Here is a 16,069-nt window from a genome sequence, read left to right on the forward strand (position 1 = left end):
ATTTGACGTCTCCATCTCATGGGGTGGGGAGGGTCCAGATGACCTCCAGAAGCAACCGGTAAGCAGCCACTTTCCCCTCAGGGAGAGACTCTGGTTTTCCTTTGAAGAACCACCCTCTGCTGTGCTCAGCCCATCCCTACCTCAGGTGATTGATCGGTCCATGATCCAGTGTTTACCAATCAACCTAATCTATCCTTCATGGTCACAACTGTCCATTCAGGGTTAGTATTGTGTTTCAGCCCCCACTGGTGACCTGAAGTTCAGTTCCGGCACTTACTGCCCAGAGTTAGCAGAGACCCCACAAGGTAAGGGCTCACTCCACAAGACTGCCCCCACTTCAGATGCCAGCTGCAAGTGGGGTCCCCTGGCCATCTATCCTTCTTGCCAAGCACCTACAGATCCGGGAGTGTCCGTGAGCCCCCTCAGGTTTGATAATTTGCTAGAATTCACAGGGTACAGAAAAGCACTATACTTACATTTTAGTACAATTACGATTATATTTTATAATTAAGGATACGTTAGGAACAGCTAAATGAGGAGCTACATAGGGAGAAGTCCTGGAGGGTCCACATAGACTTGGGGCGTATCACTTTCCCCACACATCAGTGTCTTCACTGACAACAAGCCCCACCGAGCTTCAGTGTCCAAAGTGTTTATTAGGGGTTTCAGTACTTAGGCACAGTGGAGTAAATCACTGCCATGTGACTGAACTCAATCTTCAAGTCCCCTTCCCTCTGGAGATGAAACTGGCTCAAAATCTCAACCCTCTAATCATAAAGTTGGGGCTTCTGCTGACCAGCCCCCAACTTGAAGCTATGTAGAGGCTTGCCATTAGTCATTTCATCAGCAAAAACTCAGGTGTGATCGAAGGGGTTCACAAGTAACACACTTCTGTCACTCAGGAAATTGCAGGAATTTTAAAAGTTCTGTGCTAGGAACCTGCAACAAAGACCAGACAAATTCCTTATTATACAAAAGATGGGCACTGGGTGACCCAAGCTGAGCTGATGAGATGTAGCCCTACTTCACTTGAGCTAGAATTATTGGAAAAGCTATGATCTATCTCTGCTGGGACCGAAGCTAGTAGAATGTAAGCTTGGAACTCTGGTGGCCATCTTGCTCCCTAGGAGGGGGCAATCTGCTTGAGAAGGAAGATAACCCAGAGGAAAGCAGAGCTAAGAGAGCAAGTTCACATGGACCCTGCTTGAGCCTCTGGCTCCTGCCATGCCTCGTGTCATTCTATCTCTGATTTTTTTTTTTTTTTTTAGCCATGCCACATGGGATCTTCTATGCCACATGGGGTCTTCCTAGACCAGGGATGGAACCGTGCCCCCTGCAGTGGAAGCACAGAGTCTTAACCGCTGGACTGCCAGGAAAGTCCATACCTCTTACTTTTTAATTCTGTGAACCAACAAACTCCACCTCTTTTAGGACCTTAAATGGAGTAGGGGAAGCAGTGGTCCTATTACTTGTAGCTGAAAGCATCCTTAATATTACATCCCCTGTTCCTAAGGAGGAAGAAGTGTTTTGCTTTTCACATTAACAGCTTGCTTAACCTGGGCTCTGGACCCATCCTTCCCCTGGGATGGTAATTGAAACTTCACTCCTTCAATTACCATCCCTTCTACTGGCTCCTTTCTCCTAAGACTTCAGACATAAAATCCAGCTTCCCTCAGGATATAAACAAACAAGCAAACCTTTCCATCCTCTACAGCCCTCCGTATCTCCTTCCCTTTTTGGCCAAACTGTGTAGCACAGCTCTTCACATTCCCACCCCCACTTGTTCACCTTCCATTCATCCCTCAGTCTGCTACCATTGGCTTCTGCTTCCTTCACTTCCCTAAAAATGACTCTCAAAGTCACTAAGCAATCTAAGTCAGTGTTTTCTATAGGAGACGAGAGCAATGCCCAGTCCCATGGATCCCTTATCATTTGTGTATGAAGTGTTTGCCCAACCACCCCACCCCACCCAATTATGCGCATGCACATGCTCTTATTACCACACCCCCCTGGTCTTTGGTCTGTGGTGTTTTTCATACAATTAGACCTTCTAGATGTTTTTTCTTTTTCTTGAGAACTGTCCTGTCCTCAGGCTACTGGAAGCTTTGCCTTGATGAAGTGCCTGAGAATTGACGTCTCCCAGGGGAAGCCCTAGTTAACCGCTGAAGAATGCTGGTACAGGAAAGGCCCAGCTCCCTTGTTTCTGGATAAATCTGAGTCACAACTTACATCCAGAACTTCCCTGAGGAATCAAGCTGAACTACTCTCACACGTTCTCTGAGATTACACGTTCTCTTGGTTTCCTCTCCTGCCCCTCCCACTCTTTTACTAGTTTCTCCTGGTAGCACTCTAAAAAAAAATCACTGGCACACAAATTCTCATCTCTGGGTGTGCTTCTGGAAAACCTGATCCAAGACATCATCTCGGCACTTTCTACTCTTTTTTTTTTTTTGGCCTGCCCGTTAAATGTGGTTTGTTTCCCAAAATTAAGTTCTAGGCCCTATTCTCTCTACAGGTAATACCAGGACAATCTAATTCATGTCCATGCCTTTAACCACTACTTGTGTCTGATCACGGATCACACTGCTCAGACTGTAGATCTGTCTCTGGTGGACAGCTCCACCTAGTCGTCCTCAGACATCTCTTACACCAATACAGTAAGTCATTAGGCACATGTGACTATTTTAATTAACTAAAAAAACTCTTCAGTTCCTTAGTCACACTAGCCACATTACAAGTGCTCAAAACCCACATGTGGCTGGTGGCTACCATACTAGGCAGTCCTGATAGAGAACATTTCAGTCATTGCACAGTTTATTGGACAGTTTAGACAATATTTCCAAACTTAATTCATCATCACCAGCCCCTTTCTGTATTCCTCACCTTGTCTCTCTTCTGGACAACAATGGGCCAACTACAGAGAAAGGGAGTGTGAACCTGTCAGGGAGGAGCGGGGTGATCACAGAACTAGAGTCCTTTCCACTGACATCTTCTGAATTGGAAAGATGGATGGACAAAGATGGTGACGAAGACCTTAACAAAGGCCACCTGGTGAGCTGATGCTAATTCGGCTAGAGCTGGGGGAGAGATGGGGACTAAGACTGGCTAGGCCAAGACTTTGTGTTTCAGGAATATCAAGTGATCCAAGCCAATCAGCTAAAGTCAGTTCTGGGAATTTTACTGCAAATATCAGAGCAAAAACATGCCCCTGAAAGAGTTGCTAGGCTATTAGGACTTAAGATTGGAGCTACAGAAATCTATTTTGCCACTAAGGGAGGCACGGGGAGAGCTCAGTCTAGAGGTGAACCACAGGTTACTGATATCTTTTGGCCCTTTTATTCAGCTGTTCCTGAATAAACTTGATCCATTCTTTTCAATGGCTTGAGTCCAAAGAGTCCCTTATTGCTTAGGCCAGTGGAGCTGGGTCAATGAGAGATCTGAGTGACTAGGATCTCATCCTGCTCATGATTTCAACTGCCCTCTACACCTTAATACCGTCTCAATTTCTGTATTTGGCCTTGATGTCTCTCCTGAGCTCCAGACTGTGTGTCCAACTGTCTCCTGACGTCCCACAAACACGCCCAAAACTGACCTCATTATTCCTACCGCCCCCACTTCCAGTTCCCAAGCTCAGAGATGGAATCTCCTGGAACATCCAGTACTTTCGTCAAAGAAACCACCAAGGTCGTAAGTTCAGGCTCCGCCTCCTCTCAGGGCCTCACCAAGGTCACCCGCATCTTCCCTCCCCCAGCTCCTTGGGGGCGGTGTCCTCGAACCCCTCAGCGGCCCAGGACGGCGCTCTAGGCTGCGGCGGGCCCTTCAAACAGCCTTCCCAACTCGCTGGTTCCCGGTACCTGGCTCCTCTAGCCTCCGTCAGGCCCCCGAGACTCTACTCCACTAAAGTCCCTTTGCTATGGTTGACAGCTCCCCTTTGTCCCGACTTTCCTCCGGGAGGATGTTCTGGTAGGACCCAACCCCTTCTTATGGCTGCTCCTGCCGATCCTGGTAGGCGCAACTGGAGAAGTCACTGAGCCCTCCGAGACTCACATACTCTCCGCTCTGGAAGGGCTGCACGGAGTGGGAGGATGGCGGAAGTGAGTGTGAAGGTGCCCTTCCTTCTCCCCGCTCTTCTCTATGGTCGCTTCCTACGGTGACGGGAAAAAAGGGGGTCCCGGCGCCTGCGCAGAACCGGGCTGGGAGCTAGTCGCGGAGGGGGGGTGGGGCAGGAGCGGGAGCTGCCGCCGCCGCCGGAGCTAACCGCGGGGACCGAGATGCAGGTGGGACCGGAACCGGAACCCCCCTCTTCAAGTCCCTCTTCCCTCTCCGCGACCCGGCCCCGACGCTTGCGAGGAGCCCTGGGTGGGGGCGGGCGTGGGGGGGTCTAGAGGCAGGAGGGGCGCCCGGCCCCGGAGAGTGCAGCAGACAGGGCTGCTTCCTTGGGGGCTGCGGCCCCGGGGAATGGGCGGGTAGAGGGTGTCCGGGGAGGAGGGTCGGGTCGAAGTGGATTGACCACCGGGTCCGGAGGGTCCGAGCCAGGAGCGGAGCCTGCACCCTCCACCACCCGCCCTTCGGGAAATATCAGAACTGAGCCAAGAGGCAGGTGCAGTGGGAAAATGTATCTGAGTCCCGCTTGACGAAAGAGAAACTGACTCACCAGCTTAGGGCCCGCAGGGTCAGCGGGCCTGAAGGGGGGCTTGGTCTGCCTGTGGTGCAGAGGGTTGGGTGGGCCGGTGTGAGCTGAGGTGGCCTCTGCCTGGAGATTGGGCTCTCTGCTGTGTCTACACCTCTTGGCTCGGTTCCCCCGTGCTCCATGACTCTTTAATCTCCTGGCGTCTTGTCGTTGGTTTGGAATTGCCCCTATGGTTGGAGCCATCTCAGTGTGTAGGGTCCAAGCCAAAGAGAAAGGGGAGGGGGCGCTGACCTGGGTCTGAACAGGAGTCTGGGGTTTGGGGAGATTTGCCTGAACTGCCTTCACCCCCTTCTTGGTGCCAGTCATCTTCAAGTATAACATGGGGGAGGAACACTAACAGAAGAGCCATGGGTTTGTAAATTCCCTGCCCAGCTTTGCCACTTGCTAGTTGTAAGACCTTGGGAAGGCTCTTCCTTTTGCTGATTTCTCTTTGAGAAAATCAGAACCCCATAAAGATAGTAATAACGACTGTCATTTGTTGTGTGCTTACTTTGTGTCAAGCCGGGACACGTCCTGTTTAATTCTCCCAACAGTTCTAGGGCTTAGGGATCATTAGTCCTGTTTTATAAATACGAAAACCAAAGCTCAGAGAGGACGTGTAATTTGTTCAAGATCACCCAGCTAATAAGTGGCAGTGATGGAATTTCATCCTAAGTCTAACTCCAGAGCCTATGGCCTTAACCACCAAGCTAACCAGCCTTTAGGGCACACTCCTCTGTGAGAGAAGAGGAAGGTGAGAAACCCAAGGCCCCAGCTCCCTGTTTTGTTTTACTTTGTGGCCAGCAAAGACTCGCCCAGACCCAGCCCACACTGCTGCTGCCTCTGGGCCCCAGGCTGGAGGGCCACCCAAGAAGTGGGCTCTGGCCCTTCCAAGCCTTCCAAATACAGTGCTTGGTTACTGGGCCCTGGGGTTGGCTTTCATCGGTCTGTCCTTAATGAGCAACCTCCGTCCTCAGTGATGGACCGTGGGAGGCAGGGTCTCTTAAGCTCTGCAGGCCTGGCTCCCTTGCAAGCTGGGGCAGTGAGGGGCAGTGGCTTGAGACTGGCACAGTCAGTGCCTGGGGACGAGGACTATGCAGTGGGAAAAACAGGAGACTTGGAGTTCTGAAACTTTCTGAGCTCCGGGTTCCTCTTTTGTTACAGAGGTTGTTAAAACCTCTCGCAGGGAAAGGTAAGAATGGCAACTGGGAAGCAGGTGATAAATATCAAAGGATCATTTTAGAGAAGGGAGGGAACGTGGAACAGATTCCTGTTTAGAGGAAGGCGCTGTCCAGCGGTCCATCACACCTGGAGCTGAAGCCAGGGAATGTGGATGGGGAGACAGCAGGGGGAGGGGTGCAGGCTAGACATTGGAGTAGGGGGGCGGTTGATTGGCTGGGGCTTGTGGGGCGCAAGGACCTGGGGAAGGGCAGGGAGGCAGTGTGGTGTGTGTTCCAGTTGCACTCTAAGAAGTCTAGACCAGAGGAGGGGGTCTGGCCCCGTCCCACCTCAGCAGTGACTCCATATATGTGCCTCTTCCTTCTGCAGCTGCTGCCGCTCACCCCGTGTCTTCTGGCCGCTTCTCTCTTTGCCGCCCCTCCCCACAGGCTCCCCCTCTCCACCTCCTGGGGGCCATCATGAATGGTGCCCCTTCCCCGGAGGATGGGGCCTCGCCCTCCCCTCCCCCGTTGCCCCCGCCGCCTCCCCCGAGTTGGCGGGAGTTCTGCGAGTCCCACGCCCGGGCGGCCGCCCTGGATTTTGCCCGCCGTTTTCGCCTCTACCTGGCCTCTCACCCCCAGTACGCGGGGCCAGGGGCCGAGGCCGCCTTCTCCCGCCGTTTTGCCGAGCTCTTCCTGCAGCACTTTGAAGCGGAGGTGGCCCGGGCCTCCGGCTCCCTGTCGCCACCCCTCCTGGCTCCTCTGAGTCCTGGTGTGGAGGTCCCGCCACACGACCTGTCCCTTGAGAGCTGCAGGGCGGGCGGGCCCCTGGCTGTGCTGGGCCCTTCTCGCTCATCTGAGGACCTGGCCGGCCCCCTCCCTTCCTCGGTCTCTTCCTCTTCTACAACCTCCTCGAAGCCGAAGCTCAAGAAGCGCTTCTCTCTCCGCTCAGTGGGTCGCTCGGTCCGCGGTTCGGTCCGCGGCATCCTGCAGTGGCGGGGGACCGTTGACCCGCCCTCTCCAGCGGGGCCCCTGGAGACGGCTTCGGGACCCCCGGCTTTAGGTGGGAACAGCAACTCCAACTCCTCTGGCGGGGCTGGGACTGTCAGCAGGGGACTGGTCAGCGACGGGACATCCCCCGGGGACAGATGGACTCACCGTTTTGAGAGGCTGAGACTCAGTCGGGGAGGGGGGGCCTTGAAGGATGGTGCAGGCGTGGTGCAGCGGGAAGAGCTGCTGAGTTTCATGGGGGCTGAAGAGGCTGCCCCTGATCCCGCCGGAGTGGGCCGGGGAGGAGGGGCAGCGGGGCCTACCTCAGGGGGAGGGGGACAGCCTCAGTGGCAGAAGTGTCGCTTGCTGCTTCGAAGTGAAGGAGAAGGAGGAGGAAGTCGGCTGGAGTTCTTCGTACCCCCCAAGGTGAGGCCCAGCAGAGGTGGAGTGGCTGGGAGCAAGCGGTTGAGCAACCAGGGTGGTGGCTTGGCCCGTATACCGAGCTATGCTTATTTGTTTTGTTGTTTTTTTAAATAATTTGTATTTATTTATTTGGCTGTGCTGGGTCTTCGTTGCTGCGTGGACTTTTCTCTAGATGCAGCAAATGGGGGCTACTTTCGTGGTTTGCAGGCTTCTCACTGCGGTGGCTTTTCTCGTTGAGGAGCACGTGGCTCTCGAGCGCTCCGGCTTCCATAGTGTCGGCTCGCGGGCTCTATAGAGCACAGACTCAGTAGCTGTGGCGCACAGACTTAGTTGTCCCGCAGCATGTGGGGTCTTCCTGGACTAGGGATCAAACCTGTGTCTCCTGCACTGGCAGGCAGATTCTTTACCACTGAGCCACCCGGGAGGGCCTGGGTTTTTTAAAGCTAGCTCCTGACTCTGGATTAGTCGCTGTGGGCACGACAGAGAAAGCAGTGTTACTTGTCTAACTCCCTTTGGGTGTGGAAGGAAGGCTGAATCTCTCTGCAGGGAGGGGTACGATTGTCTTTCCGCACCAACAGTCTGGGTCTTGTTCTCTCTCGTGACCTAGGCATCTCGGCCTCGACTGAGCATTCCCTGCTCCACCATCACCGACGTGCGGACAACCACAGCCCTGGAGATGCCTGACCGGGAGAACACCTTTGTGGTTAAGGTAGGAGGCCTGGGCTCCCTGCCCTCTTGGAGCACTCAAGTTAGAGAGAAAGCTCTTTTCGGACATTGAAGCAAGGGATACACATGCAAGGAAGGGCACAGATGCCAGGTGCCTTGAGAATGTGTCCCCAGGGCGGCGGCTTTTCTGGGAGGGGGGTGAGCAGGAGGATGTCCTTGCTCCTGTTAGGGTTGCATTAGGGCCTTGAGACCTGGAAGTGGCCTGTGGGCCTCCTCTCATCCCCATAGGTGGAAGGCCCCTCGGAGTACATCCTGGAGACAGCTGATGCGCTACATGTGAAGGCCTGGGTGTCTGACATCCAAGAATGCCTGAGCCCGGGGTGAGGAGCCCGACTTCTGTCACTGAGGGGCCCAGGGATGGGGGTGGGAGCAGCTGTCCGCCTCTCCGAGGTGACTTGTCCTCCCAGCACCGTTTTCCCTGTCTCTGCAGACCCTACCCTGCTACCAGTCCCCGCCCCATGACCCTCCCCCTGGCCCCTGGGACCTCCTTCCTGACAAGGGAGAACACAGACAGCCTGGAGCCGCCCTGCCTGAACCACTTGGAGAGTCTGCCCAGCCAGGGCCTGCTGCTGGGACCCAGTGAGAGCAGCGACCGCCTTTCGCAGGGTAAGGCTGGGGCCTCAGAGAGCCGAGGACCCTGGGACCTGCCATGCAAGCCCCCCAGCTGGGAGGCCCGGGCCCTGGCCTCTCCAGGCTCCGCTGTGCACCTCAGCTGCCACCCACCAAACATTTGACTTTTGTCCCTGAACAGGCCCAGCCACGGTTTACCAGTTGGAACCATCATCATCACTGCCCCGACCCAAGCCCCAAGCCAGCCCTTCTCCAGCATTCTATCCCCGCCCCTTCACCTTCTCCATAAGCCTTGTGCTGGCCACCACTCTGGCCGGAGATAATGGTTCTCTTCTCAAGCTCGCAGAACACTGTGTACATCTTTGTTGTGTTCTTACTCTGACCTCCACGCATATGTTGATGGTACTAGGATTTCTCTTGAGTCCCAACTTCTAAACACACGTACGCTGCCCGCACACATAAACACAAAAAGACGTGTCTACCTGGCCCCAGCTCACCTTTCTAGACTCCACTACACTCTTCTGATTCCCCATTCCGAGCTCCAGTTTCACTGTGCCTTGCACACAGCCTGAGTAAAGAAATGTATTAAAGAATTTAGGGACCAGAATGGGCTTTACCAGGTCTTCAGTTCTGATCGCCTCATTTCTCAGGCAGCTAAGAGCAGAGAGGAGAAATGGCTTTTCTGCGGTCATCCGAGGATCACTGACAAAGACAAAGGCTATGCCAGCTTGTTCCTGAGCCGCAGCGCCCCGCACCCCACATATTCCTGTTCTCTGAGCACTAATATGTAGGACGCGCCTGTAGGCTCCTGCCTGCTGCTCAGCAGACACTCAGGAACTCCTAGTACCTCCTCGACCCTGTGCTAGGCTCTGGGTGGGATGAGGAGCTCAGATCTGAGTTGACATCCCTCCTAAAAAGCAGGGCTTCGACCTGGTGAGCCTGAACAGCACCAGCAGGAGGCCTTGGGAACTCGGGAGGAAGAGAATCAGGGAAGGTGGGCTAGATGAGGAATTCTGCACAGAGGAGGAGAAAAGAACATGGCTTGGAGAAAGGAGATGGTGCAAGCCGAGACCTGAGATGGGGAGAGCCCTGGACATCTGAAAAAGTTAGGTGGGGTAATTGGGCTAAATCAGAGGACACAGGAATACAGGATAACATGAAGATCAGGTTGGTTAGGTTGACAGAATTCACAGGAGAATCTTTGATGCCACTGAGAGTTGAGGGCTTTGTCCTGTAGACAAAGTACCTATTTTTAATGTGAAAATACTTGAGGGGTTCTACCCCCCAATTCTGCAACTATAGAGTTGCTGTAATTTCAACTGTTGATTCAGAAGAGATGTGGGCACATTTGGATTCTAAGACCTTGTTGGAATCATTGCAGCCCTTTCAGCAGTGTGTGAAGCATAAGTTAGGAGCCACCGATGAGAACCATCAGGCTCAGTGCCTGAAGAAGGAGCCAGCATTTCGGCCGGCTGATGCCAGTGCCCACAGGGTAGCCTGGCCGCTGGGGAAGTGGGTCCGGCAGACCAGTCCTCCCAAAAAGAAGCTTCAAGTTCTCAGTTTTGCTCTCCCCTTTTTCTTCCAGGGGCCTACGGAGGCCTGTCAGACCGCCCCTCAGCATCCATCTCCCCCAGTTCTGCCTCCATCGCCGCCTCCCATTTTGACTCAATGGAACTGCTTCCCCCAGAGTTGCCCCCCCGGATCCCTATTGAAGAGGGTCCCCCAGCAGGGACCGTTCATCCCCTCGCAGCCCCTTATCCACCCCTGGACACTCCAGAAACAGCCACAGGTACCAGAGGTGTGAGTGTGTGTCTGCTTCCAGGCCTGGTGCCCAGCTGCCTGAAACTCTTGTCTTGGGATCCTCAGGGGTCCGACCTGGGGGGCTTGGGAGTGACCCCTGAGGGAAGAGCAAGGCTTCTCTGTGGGATCGGGGTGGCTTCCCTGACACCCGGTTTCTTTCCCTCTTTCCTGAAGGGTCCTTACTGTTCCAAGGCGAGCCAGAGGGAGGCGAGGGGGACCAGCCCCTCTCAGGGTATCCTTGGTTCCATGGGATGCTTTCTCGACTCAAGGCCGCCCAGCTAGTGCTGGCTGGAGGCACTGGCTCCCACGGGGTTTTCCTGGTACGTCAGAGTGAGACAAGGCGGGGTGAATATGTCCTCACTTTCAACTTCCAGGGCAAGGCCAAGGTGAGTGCCTGAGGAGGAGGCTCCATTGCAGGCAGCGGGCCTGCGGGTCTAGTCGGGGAATGCTGCCATCGGGGAAGGAGGGTTCTATGACTGGTAGGGCTCAGGCTCCCGTTTTATCCCGCTCGTCCCACCCTCAGCACCTGCGTCTCTCGCTGAATGAGGAAGGTCAGTGCCGGGTCCAGCACCTGTGGTTCCAGTCCATCTTTGATATGCTCGAGCATTTCCGGATGCACCCCATCCCCCTGGAGTCTGGAGGCTCCAGTGACGTTGTCCTTGTCAGCTATGTCGTGTCCTCCCAGCGACAGCAGGGTGAGCAGAGCAGGTCTGCAGGGGAGGAGGTGCCCGTGCACCCAAGAAGTGAGGAGGTGTGTGTGCCAGCGAGACGGGGTGGGGGGCCCGAGGAGGAGAGCGGGGGCAGAGGAGATGCCTGTGTGTTGGGTCTCTCGGGGGAAAGGAGCCCATGGGGACGTAGGAAGGCAGCAGGCTCCATGCTGGAGCTGGGAGGAAGTGGAGAGCTGGGTTTCGCGCATTCCCATTCCATCGGCCCGTCTGTTCCATCGTCTGTCTGTCTCCTAGACGCGTCCTCCCTGGCCTTGTCTCTGCCCTCCATCACAGCCTTGCCTTGGGCCTGCCCTTCTTGGGGGTGCTCGGTCTGATCCCCCTCCCTCCTCCCTTGATGTCTGATGTCCCTGTCTGATCTCTCCCTTTTCCCCACCCCCAATGTCCCATCTGTCCCCACGTTGCCCCTCCCCTACCCCCCCAGGCCGGGAGCAGGCCGGGAGCCATGCAGGGGTGTGCGAGGGAGATCGATGCTACCCCGATGCCTCCTCCACCCTCATGCCCTTCGGAGCGAGTGACTGTGTGTAAGTGTGGTCCTCTCACCGCCGCCCATGATCCATCTTCCATGGATGGGGGGATTGCTCAGGAGACGGGATCTGGGGGAGATAGCACATGGCTCCGGGGAGGGGATGAGCGAAGGGGAGGCTGCTCCAAGACCTTGCCTCCCTCCACCATCAGTCTGTCTTCTTACCGTTCCTATCCAGAACCGAGCACCTCCCATGACCCACCCCAGCCCCCTGAACCCCTTCATGGACAGATCCCCCACATCCTGGGGCAGAAGAGGCGTCGGGGGCGCCAGAAGTGGCGGCAGCAGCAGCCGCAGCAGCCAAAGAGAGGCAAGAGAAAGAGAAAGCGGGCAGTGGAGGGATCCAGGAAGAGCTGGTCCCCGTGGTTGAGCTGGTCCCCGTGGTTGAATTGGAAGAGGCCGTAGCCCCAGGCACGGAGGCCCAGGGAGGCGCTGGATCTGCTGGGGCCCCGGGGGTGACCCTGATGGTGCAGCTCCAGCAGTTACCACTAGGGGGCGACGGAGAAGAAGGGGGCCATCCCAGAGCCATAAATAACCAGTACTCCTTTGTGTGAGACACCCTACCCCACCTTCTCTCTTCTTGCTCCCCAGCCCACAGTTGGTGAGATTGGGGCTGGGCCGAGACACAGAGGAGCGGTGGGAATCCCCTCCCCACATGCTTCCTGACCCTTGACGGCCAAGGGCATGTATGTTGGTACAAAAAGTTTCAAAAGCCCTAACTCCCCAGTTCATACACTACAGGTGCCCCATCCCCTGGGCAGGGGATTCAGGCTCCATTACCTCCCTACGGGGCTCTATGGCCAGCCCCACCCCTGGGGGCCATTTCCCCATTAACCACCCCTCAGCCCGAGGAAGGGTGAGGGGGAAGGGCTGTCAGTTATATTAAGGTGGTTGTTCTTGTTGTTTTAAACAAAATGGAGAAGCATAACTAAATAAAAGGGTTTATCTCAGTTCCATTGTGATGGCTGTGGCCAGTGTTTGCAGTGGGGGGCTGGGACAGGCGGGTCAGGAAGGTAGCCCACTCTGTTGCCAACTTCAGAGCTGAGAGGCCAGAGGTCTGGGTCAGCTTGAATCCCTGTTGCTCCCAGACCTGAGCTTTTGGCCCATTGCTCCCCGGGGGGCTGTCCTGTTTCTTGAGGGTTAAGTGCGGAGCCAAATCATGCTTCTCGGGGTCTCCAGCCAAGTTAACTTGATGGGACAGGGCCGTGTACAGCAGGATCGATGATTTCCAATCAGTTCAGACCTTCCTACTCTGAATTCTTCAGTTAAGGCTTCTTACCCTGGGGAGAAAGCAGGCCAGGAGAGATTGTGAGGGGCTGGGCTAGGGGCACGGTGGCTGTGTTGGGAGAGATTGAATGTGGCCACCACAGCCTAGCTGCAGAGAGCCCCAGGGGCAGGCTGACTCACCTCTCTTCTCAGAGCCAAGCTGGAAAGCTGAAGGCTGGATGATAAAGAGCACTGGCTTCACTCTGGCCTTTGCTTCTCATTTGTGGTGTGTCCTGGGCAAAGTGTAACCTCTTTAGGCCTCAGTAGCCTCATCGGTAAAATGGGAAGGTTCATCTAGGTTGAAGCCACTGACATGATTTACTTGGCCTGAATGATGTTTCCGTTGGAATTTCACATAAAAGTTCAGATCACTGGTTCCTCCCCAAAGTCAGAAGATCCAGCCTCACGTGGTACCCGCCTTCCACATCTGCTCCATGCCCACCAGCCCACTTTACTCCCAGGAGGCGCCTAGCTGGGCCTGTGAGTGTTTGAATTTGTGACATCTCCCTCTCCTCCCTGTACCCCTCCCCCCACAGCACCCAGGCTCTACTCTCTGGACTGAATTGCAGCTGTGCTCTCCTCCAACTGAGGGCACCCCTGGGCTTCCCAGCTCTGCAGGTGCCAACAAGGAGGAGCCGGGTTCTGAAGAATCCCACCTGTTCTGTTGGCCCTCTCCCTCCCCCACCTCCATCTGGCTGGGCCCCTTCCCATTCTGCCTCCTACTTCCCCTCCCCGGGCAGTGTGGAGGCTCCACGCTCACGCCCCTCAGCCTCTGCCCCCACCTCCAGGAGGCCCTACCCATGCTCATGACCTTGCTATTCTGGGCCTTGCGTCCTGTTGGGAGATGGACAGGAGACAGCTGGGCTCACGGGCCACCCAGCCTGGGGGCTCGCTGGGGGAAGCTCTCCTGGTTTGGTCTCATCCCTGGGGCTCCCCCAAACCTGGGCCTCAGGAGCCTGGGGATAGAATTGGCCTTGTAGAGGGAGGGGGATGGATTGGGGATCTGGATGCTGTGTTCTCAGAGAGGTGGCTAGAGAAGGCTGTGGCGCCCCAGGGTAAGCAGGAGCTCATCGTCTCCTAATCTAGCAGCAACTGGTGCTGCGAGGCTCCCCCTCCCCGCCCCCAACCCTGCCACCCTTCAGGGCCTCACCTTCTGAAGGTGAGTGGGCGAAGAGTACCAGGACCCCCTCATTCCCCCTCCCCCACCCCCCCAAGATGTGTATGTCTTGGCTGGAGGAGCCTAAGAGACTTTCTCTCTAAGCTTGTCTACGGATGTTTCGGCCGAAGTTCCGAACTGATGGGGAATGGCCAGGCTGTGCTTCAGTGGTCCCTCAGAAGTCCACCATTCCCATTCTCAGCTCCAGCCCTCAGGATGGGATGAACACCTTCCAACTCTGGGCCTGGAGACCCTGGCATAGTGGTGTGTGTGTGTGTGCGGGGGGTGCTCCAAAAGAGCATGCGCCTCCATCCCCGTTCACACCCAGCCTCCCTGACGGTGATCTTTTTGCAGCTCTTGGCTGGTGGCTTTCCCTTCCTGGCTGCCATTTCCTCTCTGGGAAGTTGGGGGAGGCAGAAATGAATCACCTTAAAGGGCCTCGTTGGCAGCGGTGCCCTGCAAAGCCTGCGTCCTTCCTCAGCCTCATGGTCTGAGGCCCTTGAAGCCACGATCTGTCCAGTCTTCCCCTTCTCCTTGTTTGGGCATTCCTGTTCCTTTAAGACAGTGCCCCTGTCACTCCTCCAGGTGGTGGCGGGGACAGGCCAGCCAGCACCGAAAGGCTTGATATTGGCCTAAGAAGGTGGGTGCTTGCCCAGGTGGGGGTGCCTGGTGATGTGACCCCCAACACGCATACCCCCTTGTCTGAGCCCCCCAAACTCCCCCAGGTCACCACAGGATTCTGCTTCAGGGAGGGTTATTGGACCCATGAAATGGGGGAGGCAGGGAGCACCGTGTCCTTAAGCCACCCGAGAGGCCACCCTCCCCCCAAGTGCAGGCAGAAGAAAGGATGAGCTGGTGGGGGCGGCTAGATCCTGCAGTGCCATCCACCCCTGCTGGCCTACCCACCCCCAAAAGTGGGGCTCCCCTTTCCTTTGCCCCACTGTCTGCTTGGGAACTTGGGCGCCAGACAGGGAAGCAACCGTGAGAACCCTTGCAGCGGTCCATGTGCCTCACTGTGCACTTAGGAAACTGAGCCCCAGACAGAAGGACTTGAGGCCAGGGCTGCTTCCACGAGGCTGCTGCTTCACCTCACTGACCTCGCACCGTTCTCTCACGGAACCTTCCTCGTCTCTGCCCCCGTTTCCTCCCCTGCCCACGCCCCACGCCACCCTCTGTCTGCTCCTCCCGCCGCTACCCTAGTAGTGACCAACAGACGCCCCTATCCCAGAGCAGGGGTGGGGGTGGGGGGTTCGGAGCAGCTGCTTCTCTGAGGAAGCTGACACCGAGGCCAGCCGCTCAGCAACAGCTTGTGGCTTTGCACCCAGCTCTGGGCCCCCACCCACCTGGCTGCCGCCTGCCAGCTCCCTGCTGTCCGCTTTCCCCACTGCTCCTCAGACTTCCCTCTGACCCTGGAAGCCTGGTCTCTAGTCCCCCAGCTCTGTCTGTCCTTATTTCCCCTAGACCTGTTCCCATCAATCTGCCTGCATCCATTCTCTGCGTCTGGAGCCTCTGCTTCCCCAGCCCCTGCCTTTGATGCCCCTTCCCTCGTGCCTCTGCCCACGGGGTATGCCCAGCGCCTGAGCACACAGTTCCATCTTCACTCCCCTTGAGCACAGCTCCTTCGGGGCCAGGGTGGAGTGCAGACCACATGCCATCCAGGGTCTGCCATGTAAACCCTGTGGATTGAAGAGAGCACAGAGTGGGACGAGGTGACCCTCATTCCGTGACTTGGGGTGACCCCTGCCCCCATTCTGAAACTTTGATCCCTCTCTGTCTGCCATCAGCACATTCTGTAGGCTCTTGGGTTTCCGGGCTGCCTGGGTATCCCATTTTCTTGGGGGGGGGATTCCCTCTCAAGGATGGGGGGGCCCTGAAGGCTCTGTTCCCAGAGGTTGAGTTAGAGCCATGGGAGGGGGGCGGTTTAGGGGAGAGACAAGCAGTCCTGGCTCTGCTCACCAGGACCTGGACACTAAATCCCTTGTTGATGGCTGCAGCAACCCCTCCCTAGGGTAGGGTTACCATCTTCTGCCCTGTCCCCTTGACCCTCTCCCCTCCCTGCTT

The 16,069-nt window shown here is 56.1% G+C and overlaps 1 protein-coding gene and 2 long non-coding RNA genes across 8 annotated transcripts; 1 reads left to right on the plus strand and 2 right to left on the minus strand.

The window, feature by feature from the left end:
- Window positions 1-636: 636 nt before the first annotated feature.
- LOC113883435 lies at window positions 637-4,114 on the minus strand. 2 transcript variants are annotated; one of them, XR_003508641.1, is made up of 2 exons: window positions 3,855-4,114; window positions 637-939 (listed from the first exon to the last, which is right to left on the minus strand). It is a non-coding gene; the product is annotated as an uncharacterized LOC113883435 (long non-coding RNA). The 2 variants fall into 2 exon arrangements; XR_003508640.1 differs by lacking the exon at window positions 3,855-4,114 and adding an exon at window positions 3,593-3,697.
- Window positions 4,115-4,187: 73 nt separating this feature from the next.
- On the plus strand, window positions 4,188-12,540 carry SH2B1 (SH2B adaptor protein 1). Of its 4 annotated transcripts, none has more exons than XM_027527134.1 (10): window positions 4,188-4,277; window positions 6,218-7,242; window positions 7,847-7,948; window positions 8,194-8,285; window positions 8,396-8,571; window positions 10,121-10,324; window positions 10,510-10,721; window positions 10,859-11,086; window positions 11,485-11,584; window positions 11,765-12,537. In XM_027527134.1, coding segments are annotated over exons 2-10 (2,052 nt in total). In that variant the 5' UTR covers window positions 4,188-4,277; window positions 6,218-6,306; the 3' UTR covers window positions 11,767-12,537. The 4 variants fall into 4 exon arrangements, with proteins under 4 accessions (XP_027382935.1, XP_027382937.1, XP_027382936.1 ...); XM_027527136.1 differs by having other exon boundaries at window positions 4,189-4,277; window positions 10,859-11,030; window positions 11,765-12,536; XM_027527135.1 differs by having other exon boundaries at window positions 4,196-7,242; window positions 10,859-11,030; window positions 11,765-12,540.
- Window positions 12,512-15,060, minus strand: LOC113883434. Of its 2 annotated transcripts, none has more exons than XR_003508638.1 (3): window positions 14,437-15,060; window positions 12,994-13,085; window positions 12,512-12,866 (listed from the first exon to the last, which is right to left on the minus strand). It is a non-coding gene; the product is annotated as an uncharacterized LOC113883434 (long non-coding RNA). The 2 variants fall into 2 exon arrangements; XR_003508639.1 differs by having other exon boundaries at window positions 12,994-13,146.
- Window positions 15,061-16,069: the final 1,009 nt, after the last annotated feature.

The sequence above is a fragment of the Bos indicus x Bos taurus genome, chromosome 25 (genome assembly GCF_003369695.1).
Source record: "Bos indicus x Bos taurus breed Angus x Brahman F1 hybrid chromosome 25, Bos_hybrid_MaternalHap_v2.0, whole genome shotgun sequence".
Taxonomy (NCBI): Eukaryota; Metazoa; Chordata; class Mammalia; order Artiodactyla; family Bovidae; genus Bos; species Bos indicus x Bos taurus.

What these genes read in the sequence shown, in the direction of transcription:
- SH2B1 (XM_027527133.1), top strand. Translation starts at nt 6,307, where the DNA reads ATGAATGGTGCCCCTTCCCCGGAGGATGGGGCCTCGCCCTCCCCTCCC. An exon ending in CAAGAATGCCTGAGCCCGGG is followed by an intron (nt 8,286 to 8,395) that starts GTGAGGAGCCCG and finishes CTGTCTCTGCAG; the next exon opens with ACCCTACCCTGCTACCAGTC. An exon ending in CAGCGACCGCCTTTCGCAGG is followed by an intron (nt 8,572 to 10,120) that starts GTAAGGCTGGGG and finishes TTTTTCTTCCAG; the next exon opens with GGGCCTACGGAGGCCTGTCA.